This window comes from Callorhinchus milii, unplaced genomic scaffold (genome assembly GCF_018977255.1).
Source record: "Callorhinchus milii isolate IMCB2004 unplaced genomic scaffold, IMCB_Cmil_1.0 Scaffold15, whole genome shotgun sequence".
Taxonomy (NCBI): Eukaryota; Metazoa; Chordata; class Chondrichthyes; order Chimaeriformes; family Callorhinchidae; genus Callorhinchus; species Callorhinchus milii.
Genome location: NW_024704756.1, coordinates 8,928,518 through 8,940,748, shown reverse-complemented (window position 1 = coordinate 8,940,748; position 12,231 = coordinate 8,928,518). Strand labels below are relative to the sequence as shown.

Sequence of the window (12,231 nt, the reverse complement as noted above, 5' to 3'; positions counted from 1 at the left end):
CAAATCTGAAGTTCAGCCACGGGCCATCACTTTACACCTTAAATTATGGAAAGAGTTTGTAACCTGGCAACTTCGACCCACCTGCCCCACCATTGGTGGGAAAGCCTTCAGCCACTCTGCCCCCAACCTTTGGAATTCCATCCCCTAATAACTCCGCCTCGCCCCCTCCTTAGCCCTCTTCAAGCCCCGCCTCAAGACCCTCCTCTTCGACCATGCCATCAGCCACCCCCCTTCTCCTCCCCGACCCCTACTCGGGTCTGAAATGCTGTACACTGTCCAACGCCTTGGGACATCCTCCCGACGTGAAAGACGCTATACAAGTGTAATCTTGTTGTTGTTTTAAAAGACATGACAGAATACTTCAATCAATATTTAGCATTATTACATTATAACCATAACCAGTCACAGCAATAGGTCAAAAGAACATCCAAACTAAAATACTGCACTAATAGGACTAAATAAAGGTAAAGGGTCAGGTTGCAATATATCTTCTGATTTACATGCATAAACAAAAAAAGAAAGAATTTTAAAAGTTAATGCCGCACTACACAATGGAAAGGTAATGTGTAATTCTTCAAAGAATATGAAAAACTTGCAAATGGAGAAAAGTTATGCTTTCATTTTTTTAAGAGTCAGGAATGAAAGTTAACTGGTAAGTCACACACCAAATGGAAATAAGCTAACTTCCCAATCACATTTCCGTTTATCAACTGGAGTTTTAATCATCTATTGGAACAACTTCAATATACTAGCATCTACTCTGAATAAATGCATATAGATATTCGTGATTCATTCCATAGTGACCCTTTTTTAAAACTAGATTTTGGAACAGGTTAAATCACTATAGTGAACCAAAAGATTAATGATCAATGAAATATCATTCACACCTATAAAATATATATTTGTTCGCTTTTAATCTATTTCTCACGCAACAAATGTTCTTCTCACCGTAAAAATTCTTCTCCCTGCACGGTCAAAAGCTATACAGTACACAGAGGAAAGATGTCCAAGTATTCTTCTGTACATTTTCACGTGCTGGTATGTGACAACAGGAAAAACATGGTTGAGCCGTCCACATCCCATCAGCTGCCTGGCACCAGTAATGTTCACTAAAACAGCAGGTAATTACAAATTGCAATGATGCATTAAACAGTGTTTGGAAATATTGATCTTCCTGAATAAAAGCAACACATTGCAACTATGTTATTTTATTTCCAATTAAGAGCTATCTAAAATCTGCAATAGAGCAACAAAATGAGTCATTCTTCAAAAAGAATCAGTCAAATTTGGGTAATTTGCTTGTGTTTTGAATCTGTTTTAGCTGATTCTTTATCATGCTTGGGACTTATCATGAAATCAAAAACAAAGCAAAAATGACAAATTTGTTTCTGACTCGGGCATACACTGCAGTCGTTAATAAAATTAGTTTCAAGATTGACTGCAAGGGTACATTAACCAAATTGGGTAAAACTAACCTATCATTTTTCCTCATCTGAATTAGATCCTATTACAATTGATCTGTAAATGTAAATTGAAGCCCTAACTTTGCTTCACATTTAAAAGTAGTACTATTTCCTCTTCCCTCCCCTTTATTGGATAACCACAAACTGTTTCCTTCGATGAATACTTTAAATTACCATAGGTACTTTAATTCTTCCTATTTTTAGATTTTGAAACTGAAATTTACAACTACAATTTACAAGTTTCACTTCCTTCTCTACTAGTGGCACCACTGTGCAGATAGTGACTATTCTCAGCAACACCACCAACAGGAACTTTGCAACACTACAACCCTTATTAGACTGACGACTTAATTCAGGTGCCATAATTTCAGATTTTTTCAGAAGTCCAGTTAATAATTCTTGCATTCGATATAGCGCCTTATCACTTCTTTGAGACGTCTCCAAGCGCCTACAGAATATATTGTTAAAATTAATGTGACTTCACTGCATTCAACTTACCAACATTTGGAGGTTTCCCATAGTTTATAGGTGGTTCTGGTGGTCTTCCTCGATGAAGGGCAGCAAAAGCAGAGCCTTTCCACACAACATACTTGCAATCTGCAACGAGCAAAGTTAATAGTGAAGCATTTAAACATGCGCTATAAATCTGCTGAAAAATGGTAGAGTAAAAGTTTGTAAATACAGGATTGTTTTTATTTAGCTACAAAGAGGGTGAATCAAGTCAGAAGCCTACTAATACTTTCAGTTTGACAAACCTGTGAAACGAAGACTGAAACAATCATGCCGTTGAGAACCAAGACAAACACGCTGCACAGAAGTGGCTTAAAAGATGACAGACAAAATAATGTATAGCTCACAAAAATGTCTGGAAATTGGTGCTGTTGAACTGTCTAGTTCTAGCACATTGCAAGGTACTTGCAAGGACGTCTCAAAACGCTTCACAGGATTTACTGCAAAGTACAGTGACTATATTTTGAAGGCCAAATCAGATAAATTACACAGCAATGTCCCATGAAATGAATGTACCTGAGGGATTGTTGGTCAGGACTCTGGGAGAAACTCCCACCTCCATGTAACCTTATTTAATTTTTTTAAAAATCCAGAGCACTAAAAAAAAACATTGGTCAACAAATAGCACAGATACCGGTTTATCCCAAGCACAAGAAGGACAATTTACAATAACTCAGCTTCTCTAAGATTTTTTTTTGTAAATCCTTTATAATCTGATAAATGTATTAGTGCAGCTTCAAAGTCTCTTCTAAAAAATAGCAATAAGGAAAACCATGTTTTGAATGCTTTACAATTGCAGAAAAGAAACTAGGCTGTACACAATCTCTCAGTGTAAAGAATTTCCATAAAATGCCAGTGCTTTAATTACCTTTTGCTGTTCGTAACAATGACTGTCGTGCGACTCCCAACAACGTCTGTACTCCAGGAACACTTGGTGGGAGTTCTTTATCCAAAAGGGGCCCAATTCGCTGACAGACGCGCAGCAAGTGATCTGAAGACACATGTTTATTGGCTAAAACCTAAACAAAATAAATTAATTATGTTGTCAGTTTGCAAGTATCTGCAAGCAGATTTTTTAAAATTCAGTTTAATGCAACATTTAGTCATTTCAATTGAATCCAGCTAGATTCAAACCATAGTGGAGTCCTGTAGCTCAGTGGTTAGAGCACTCGCTTTGCAAGCGAGAGACCCGAGTTCAATTCCAGGCACAGGGCGAAACCTTGGGCAAGTTTCCTTACTCCACACGCCTAATAATAATCCCTCCAAAATCAAAAACAATAATAAATTGGTCATTTTCAATCTACGACTGTTTGTGGGACATTGCTATGCGCAATTGGCTGCCGCGTTCGCCCACAAATATGCAGTCAATTCACTTTACAGTGTGTTCTGTGAAGCGCTTTGGGACGTCCTCCCGATGTGAAAAGCGCTATATCAAATGCAAGGATTATTATTATTATTATACAAAGCTTTCATTAAACACATACTGATTCTCTCAAGTATCTTACCCAAGGTATCTTAATACCATATTCTAATTGTTATCATGTTTACAATCCTTCAGATTGCTTTATAATGTCAGAAATGTTTTATAATGCCAGTGTCTTGTGCTACACCAGATTATATCTCATTATGGTGCTAAAATCTTGTGCTAAAAAGTGCCTCCCATTAATATTGCACATATCAAACTGAATGGGAATAAGGTCAAATTTATTTTGTGTCAGCTAAAATGTACAAAAATCAGATAGGAAATGCCAAACCTGGAAAATAATATGTTTTTAAATAAAAAACAATTGAACAATTTCTTTCAAAATCATGTTGTATATTAGCAAGCTGGAACACAGACCCAGCAGCAGAGTAAACCCATGGCCTCATCATATACTAAGCATAGAATTATAACTATAGCAGTCATTCACAACCTAATCAGGGTTGAATGGGTAACAGAAATTTTAATCCACGTGTTAAATCAGCAGGATCTAGATATGTTATGATCTCCAATGTCAGAGAGTAATTGTATTCATCAACCACATAATTCTATGATGAGGTGCAAAATCCTTATTGGTGATTAGGTAGGTCATCTTTTGTTCTTAAGTAATATAATTTATAACTGTTGCTCACATTTAGTGGTCATGATTTCTCAATACAAACCCAGTGGACCAACGCACAACCAGTTTGGATCTTATACACTACTAACTTAAAAATTAACTTGAAGAACCCTTACACTTACGCATATTGCTTTGTTAACAAAACAAAAAGCACAGGGTCCAGAGCAAATAAAAACAATATATTAACAGGAACAATAACAAATAAAGGTACCAGGATAGCCTGTTTCAGATTTACGTAAGAAAACCAGTCCCTTAAAACAGCACCTATTACAGTTACATTAAGAAAATGCAACCGGATGCTACCAACTTCAAATTCCAACTCATATTCCTGGGAGAAGGTGGATCTATCTGCAATAATAGATCAATCTTTAAATTGTATATTTTCCTGACAAAACTATCCTCCACTGTATTTCATAAAAGACTACCAACATATGTTTCTAACATTATCACTTTACCGTTGCTTGGGAGATTTTGACTGAAGCTTAAAAATTTTTTTTAGGAAATTTGTTGACATTTGTTAGAAAGTACAAGTCATTCTCGACTATTTCGCCATATGATGTTGCCTCTGAGCCAAGTAAATTTTCCTTAAAAAAGGACTCAATTAAAATGAATTAAATTTAAGATGTTCACGAATTCATCTCTCGCCTACCACCCTATGAAAGTATAATTTTTCAAAACTATCACCATAGCAGCCTAATTCCCAATTACTATACTATACTTTTTCAAAATACCAATGTTGATTTTTTGAAATATTAAACAACTGACTTTAGTTTGCTAAAATATTATTTATTTTGTTGATCAGATGTTAAGATGTGTGCTAGTTAAACGTAAGACATAGATGCCTTGTAAATCTAAAACAAAATCAATGTTTGCGAAATCGTCAATTTCACTCGCGATCACACAAAGTTATCGTTTCAGAAACAGCTATTGCTGGTCAAGTATAATAATAATCCTTGCATTTGATTTGGCGATTTTCACGTCTTCTAGACGTCTCAAAGCGCTTCACAGAAAGACTGTAAAGTGAATTGACTGTATATTTGTGGGCGAAATGCGGCAGCCACAAACAGCCGTGGATCAAAGTGACCAATTTATTATTGCTTTTTGTCTTGAGGGATTATCATCAGGCGTGTGGAGCAGGGAAACTTGCCCATGATTTCACCCCACGGGAATGGAACCCGGGTGTCTCGCTTGCCAGGCGAGCGCTCTAACCACTGAGCTACAGTGGGGGGGGCACACTTTCATGAACACCGTGGCTTACAAATTTTTAATTTCACGTCCAAAATAGCAATAGAAGGCTAAAACGCCGAACACAATGCCAATTCGAACAGATTGCGACTGGGGAGACCACTGGGGGGGGGGGGGGGGGGGGGGGGGAACGCTGCATTGAGAGGTGGTTAAGTTTTCTTTCAACCACTGAAACAACAGGAGGTTCTCAATAGCTCGGAAAACTGCGCGACAACAAGCAGCAGCGCAAAAAAAAAATAGGCGCAAGGTCAGACAAAAGCAACTGTTTTCACATGTAGATTGCAAAGTAACACCTGAAAGCTACAAACAATAGAGCGAGCGGTCTCTCCCTCCCTCTCCCTCTCTCTCCCCCTCTCCAGCTGCCCATTATGTGCGGCAGGAGATGCCAATGCTAATGAACGGGCAGACGTGCAAGACGGCAGCTTCCTGCATCAGCTGGCCGCCCCGGCAGCCAATGCGGTGACACGTTACATCGCTCTCCAGCCTGGCAGCAGGTGGAAGGCGACTTCCTATTGGAGGACCGACGGCCCAGGCGAGCCATCGCTTGCCTTTGCGACGTAACCTTGCCCTCCCCCACCCCCACCCCATCACCACCAACCACCCCCCCCCCACCCCGACCGTGACTGTCACAGCAAAGCTTTTATCTTTAAAAAAAATTCTCCAAAACAGCCCCCACACCCTGCAACGATTTTCTCTCAAATCTTTTCAGGCCACGGGTTGTGTAACCCACAAGCAGCTGTTTGTACGTATGTACGTATGTATTTTTCTGTGTGTTGTTGTGACTACGGTCGAGTAAGAGCGATTTACACCAAAGGCTTCCCTCCCCCCCCCCACCACCCATCCACCCCTCTCTCTCTCTCCAAAAAGAAAAGAAGCGACCGCAATTTGGCTCGATTTTTGCGGGAGATTCAATTCGTCTGAAAAGAAAGTTCGAGGAAGACTCGTCGAGACATAAATATGTGTATATATGTGTCTAATACACACACATGTACGTGTACAAAAATAATACCAACTCACCAGGTTAGCGAAGCTCCGGCGATGGTCTTTCCCTTCCCAGTCCAACCGCTTCGGAATCAGCTGAAACGATGGGGTGGGTGTGGGAGGGAGGGAGGGAGGGGGAAGAGATGAACAATATATACATACACACACACATATATATATATATATACATATAATATTTTTGGGGTCGTAAGTAGATCATCAGAAATCATTTCGCAGATAAATTAACCCGTTTTCTCGAGAGAAAGAGAGAGAGAGAGAGAGAAACAAGAGACGTGAGGGGGTGGGGGGATAGGGTCGAGTGGTCAGTACCTGGTGCTCCTCCAGCTCTTGGATCAGGACCTGGAGGACAATGAACAACAACAACAACAAAAAGAAAACAGGTATAAATATTAACCGAGTGAGTTGAGAGGTTCAATAAAGGCGGCGGTGACGGTAACGGCGGTGGTATTCACACACACATATATATATATAATATATATATATATTGACTCACCTGCGCCGACTTTTGACAGGGTCCGGATAGGAGAAAGCGAGCGATCAAGTAGTACAGCTCTGAACAGAGAGAGAGAGAGGAGTCAGTTTGGTAAAGGCTTTAAATTAATGAGGAAGATTGTCTGTCAGGAACTGGAGGTGACGGGGGGGGGGAGTAGGAGGGTTAAAAAAAAATTATATATTTAAAAAAAAGCTACTCACCGCACTCGAGTTGAGAGACTTTCCCTGAGTCTCCGCTCTTATCCGACATGTTCTTCGTCGTCAGCGGCGGTGAGGGGCGGTTTGCTGTCTGTCTCCGGGCCGCACACAACGCGCTTCAATCAATCGCCATTCAGGGCGAAGCAGCCGCATCACCGCCCGGCCCAGCCCAGGCCAGCACGGCCTCCCCCGCCCCCACGCCAACCAGGCGCCGGGTCCTTCCGCCGGCTCCAAGTAATCCCCCGCCACCCGGCTCTGGGTCGGCTCTGGCGGGGTCGCCCGCTGCTCTGACCGCCCGCCCCGCCGGTGTTCAACTCCCACGCGAGGGGATTAAAAGGCCCAAATAGGTGTCGGGGATTCGGCCCCGTTGTTACGATTCGCCGGGCTGGCGGAGGGATACGTTCGTTTTCAGCCTTTCTTCTCTACCGGAGTCTACCAAACGTGCTGGTGGAGGAGCTGGGCTTGATTGACGCGCCGCTTGGCCAATCGGGAGCGGAGCAGCGGGTTTTAAACGGGTCGACCGGTGCACTCGGGCCAATGGGTGAGCAGAGGGTGGGCGGGACTCGTGCTCTTTAACGTTAGGTTGTGCGGCGGCAGGGAAGCGCGGAGTAATGGCGGCCCGAGAGCGACTGGAGCCGCGGCATTGTCCCCGTGTCTCTCCCGATCGATATCCGCCACCAAACGTCTTCCCGCTTTGCTTGACTGAGAAATGAGGCGCTCGTCCCGTAGCCGGGCGGGTTAGGGCTCTCGTTCCTTACACGAGGTTGGGGTAGGAACGAGTGCGCTGTGTTGGGGTCGGTGCTCAGACAGAAGGGCTTTCGGTGTTGTGTTGGCAGCTGTTCCTCGGGTCAATGGCCATCGCTGTCCGGCCTCAACGTCCTCCAGCTGCCGTGTTTGAGGCCTTAAAAAGCACCCTGTGCAGACAGGAGTTTATTCCACTCTTGTCAAGCCCCGGTATGTGACAGGGCGTCCCTGATTTTTTTTCTCTCTCTGACTTTTTTTTCTCTCTCCCCCCCCCATTTCTGTTGCAGACCAGTCGAGTGTATAACGACGTCAGGCGCCAGTCACTACACCCGTCGTCGAGGAACCGTGGTTCCTCCTTCAGCGTCTTGGGACGTCCTCCCGACGCGAAAGGGCAAAGGCGCTCTCTATACGTGTAATTTTGTTGTCGTCGGCGTCGTCGCGGTGAGTACGTGGGTCTCCACGAACGACCGACCGCGGACGGGAAAGGCGATGGAAAATGCGCGTCGTGATTTTAAGGAACGGTTCCAAAAAATTGGCACACTCTTCCCCCCCCCCCCCCCAAAAAAAAAAAATTCCTCTGTTAAGGTGGAAGAAAAAAACTCTACAGGAGGTGTGAGAGATGGTGATCGGACAGGCAGACCACCTACAAGACATGAACGGTGTGCTACGGTTGCTGAGTCCATTCAGAGTTGCCCCTGAGATGTCAATCCGTAAACTCTCTTCAGAACTGGGTATCCCAGGATCGGTGTCACACCAAGCATATGGAGCTGGATCTGAAGATGTAGATGTCGGGAAAAGAACATATTTTAGTGTCTTATTAGAAGGGTTTGAGATGCAACTCGAGCCAGTGAGACGATCAGAAATCTGTTATGTGCAAGAAACCAGCGTTTTTTTAAAAAAAAGTGGCATAAGTTTGATTATGAATAAGCATTTGCAATTCAAGTCATAATTTTAAGTTCCTCTGCAGAGTTTATCATAGTCCTCTGTTTTGCTTCCCTGCTATCGTGCAACTCTGCTTATCGGTATACATAGGTTACAGAGAAAGCCATTGAACTTTTTGTACAATCCAGACCATAAATATAGATTGTTCTTTAGTTCTGGAATTTTGCTTTATTATACTGCTGCATTTTCAGTTTAATCCAAAGGTATTGTGTGGTCTTATTTATCCTGAAATTGTACAGTATGCTTTATTAAAGAATTTTGCTATACAGTCAGTTATTCCTATAACATTCTTTCTCTTTCACTGTTTATAGGGGCTGTGGGTCCTTTGTCTTCTCTCTTCCATTTTGCACCCTTTGGCACATTATATGCATAACTAAAGGTCTAAGCAGCAAAGATTTTTTTGTTGGTCTTCCTTGCTGGTATTCAGTCCTGATTTTTTTTGGCATCAGCCAGGCACCCGACATATGTGAAAACCCACCAGAGTGCTTAAGAGTATTGAAACCAAACAGTTCCATGCATCTCACCTACATATGAAGTAGATTGTAAGAATGGCATGTGCTCACTCTCCCTGGAGAGATGCATCCTTTTTGTTTAATTCCAGAAACTATTAGGTGCATGTTGGCAAGAGCCAAGGCTTGGGGATCCCAGACTGTGCATTGGGGTACTGCAGGAGTCTTAACTAATTAAAACAGCATAGCTCGCCCTTGATAGCATTGTGGTAAGTTTTCCTGATGCTTGTCCTGCTATGATTACCCTACTTGTCAGAGCTTTAGTTTGCAGGGTTAACAGGAGCTGAGTGGAAGGATACCTGACCTCAGTAACTGCTGTGCCTTCCGAGTCCTGCCAATCAGCTGGGCTGGCTATGGTGTCATCAGCAGTGCCCTGGAATATCGTGGACTCGCCCGCCTCAGGAACCGCATTACAGAGACCACCACAGAGGGATGGCTCAATTATGACATTCCATTGCCAAGAATATCACCTTGCTGCCAGTTCAGCTCTGCAATTACATATTTTACTTATTGATCTTAATATCACAAAGTATTGAAACAATTCTGTAGGTCTTTGCTTTCTTGTTCCAAACTTCTGTCTGTGGTGATGTTTTGTCCAGAGCATCTTTTCTGCATAATAATCACTATCTCATCCAATGGTATGTTCAAATCCTTTTCCAAAGTTGCAAAGTACTCTTGCTTCCTCACCTGCTACATTCAGAAACAGCTGACTGCTGTATTTGTGGTTGTTGCATCAAAGTTGAGGCTATCGCAAATATTTAAAAATCTCGCTTGAACTGTTGCCAGTTATGACTTAAATTGCCTATTAACTTCAATGGTCGCAGTATTTACACATCCATTTCTGTGCTCCCAAACTCATTTAGTCTATCTGTGCTTAATTTCATAGCTGTTCCAATCCAAGTTTGATTTTTTTTTACTTCTGACACTGTTTTTCTAGCCACATCTTGTATTAGTAAATCCTTCATTCTCAGCTCACAATTCTCCAACCATAATCTCCCAGTCCTTTGATCCTACTTCCAATATCCTTTTATACAACTCTTCATCTGATTGCCTCTTTCTTAATTGCCATTTACTTCAAGCAATATCCTATACACCCTGGTCTACAGAAACAATTTGATCATAATTATTTGTTTTCAGAATGTTCTAAATCTTTACTCAATTTTAATTTCACTTGTTTGAAAAGAGAAGGAAATTGGCCAATAATCTTCTGGCCAACAACCTTATAGGTAAATTAGTCATTCATCATCTGGCTATAATGTTGCAATTTGTCTGCTATGTTTGCCTACAAATACCATTGCAGAAAACTAGCATTTTGCCATATCAATGTGAGAAGACCCTGTAGATATTTAGCAAGGATGTTCCATTTTAAGCTGGATAACCAAGGATGGATCACAATTCATTCCTTGATCAGGAACTAATTTAAGTCCATTTCTGCCGTTTTTTGCAAAATTAGCTCCTGGAGGATCAGACTGATGTTACTGAGCGTAATGAAAAGCTGACCTTAATAAGAAGATTAAGAAAAAAGAATATATGATTTTACAAGAGTTATCGCATCTTTAACTGTATAAAACCATAAGAAAACATACCTCTGACTCAAGAATGAGCAATTGGGAGGCATACATGTTGAGAGTAAGCCCTTGCCTAGGATCTTCCTCAGATAAACATTAAAGGTGACATGCTCGCAGTACAGTAAAATCACTGTTCACTTTGAGGTTATATCAATGGGAACGTGCTATTCAGAGGTTATAATGTTCAGAAATGAAAAGTGAGAGCCCAGGCAGTTAATTAACTAGAACTTGGTAACATGCAATAGGTCAAAATAGACAAAATAATTCTGCAAAAATTATATCTATGCTTACAATCACTGGTTATGCATATATGTAAATGGACAAGGTTCTGGGAGAACTTGCAAACAGCAGGTTAGCAAAAATGGTGCAGAATACCATTGAATTCAGAATCGTTAATAAGAGTTTTCAATGCCATTTTAGTCTTCCAATGTACCTTTTGGATAGGTCCATTAGAGAGCGCACAATAACAGTCTTTAAAGCCACCAGAATGCAAGCATATGGCTGTTAGAGGAATAAAACTGGATATGGTGACACACAGTTGCAGGTAATATAAGGCACCTTGAGCAGGTAACTAATCCTATGCATGAACTCTGCTGACCTAGGTCACATTTGCCAGGACAAGTCATTCCCCAGAATGGACTTTTTTCTGAACCGATCAGGTATTGACAAATACATGACATCCTCCATCTTACCTATATCTGTGAAGTGGACAAAGGCGAGGACCAGAATTAATTATGTATTTTTTAAAAAATGCATAATGATTACATTTTGACCTTTGTGAGGTAAAATGGTCAACAAACCATTAGGCGGCAGAATAGGAGAGTATGTGCCTAAATATGTTGAGTTGTTCTCAAATTTCCTAATTTATAAAAATCCTGGGTCTATTTACATTTCTGAATCTTCATAATCATAGATTTATTGTATAATTCAGTCTTCCCAGTGAATTTCACAAACACTAGTTTATTTAATGCCTGCTTCCTGTCAGAGTTCAGATTATTCCAAGTTCGGAGAAAAACTGGGTTGCAATTGAACCTGGATATTTTTCCAAAGAGAAAGTTATTGCCCCGGAGCAAAGATGGCATGAGTTAGTTGATTTAAATTACTTAGAATAGATGAAGGACAGCAGATGTAGAGAGAGTTACCAGCAACTTGAAAATAGTTCGGAAACAAACAAACCAATAGAAAAGTTGTGAATGTTTGGAATGGATCCAACACAATGCCGTTCACCTTGTGTTGATCAACATGTTCAGAGAACGAGCTCTTTTCAATATGTTGGTTAGGGATGGATTGAGGGCCTTAAGAGTTGATCTATTTGAATGTTGTGGGACATAATGACTGAGGCTATGGAAATGGAATGCCAAGGAGCTGCTGCTCCAGAAGCATAATGTGAAATCCATGTTCATGTAATTAGCTCAGAAATTTATTTTTTCTTTGGAGGACAGGAGATCTTGCAAAGATT

At 41.3% G+C, this 12,231-nt stretch overlaps 1 protein-coding gene and 1 long non-coding RNA gene across 2 annotated transcripts in view; one reads left to right on the top strand and one right to left on the bottom strand.

Moving 5' to 3' along the window:
* brwd3 (bromodomain and WD repeat domain containing 3) overlaps positions 1-7,179 on the bottom strand; it is a 36,180-nt gene extending 29,001 nt beyond the window's left edge. The window contains exons 1-7 of the mRNA XM_042340660.1: positions 7,013-7,179; positions 6,813-6,871; positions 6,629-6,658; positions 6,335-6,394; positions 2,842-2,992; positions 1,962-2,060; positions 949-1,109 (exon numbers count right to left, since the gene is read on the bottom strand). Of these exons, the coding sequence (XP_042196594.1) occupies positions 949-1,109; positions 1,962-2,060; positions 2,842-2,992; positions 6,335-6,394; positions 6,629-6,658; positions 6,813-6,871; positions 7,013-7,061 (609 nt within the window). The 5' untranslated portion in view covers positions 7,062-7,179. The remainder of the gene's footprint in view (positions 1-948; positions 1,110-1,961; positions 2,061-2,841; positions 2,993-6,334; positions 6,395-6,628; positions 6,659-6,812; positions 6,872-7,012) is intronic.
* Positions 7,180-7,602: 423 nt separating this feature from the next.
* Positions 7,603-8,967, top strand: LOC103177757. Its single transcript, XR_487755.2, has 2 exons — positions 7,603-7,778; positions 8,041-8,967. It is a non-coding gene; the product is annotated as an uncharacterized LOC103177757 (long non-coding RNA).
* The last annotated feature ends 3,264 nt before the right edge of the window (positions 8,968-12,231 follow it).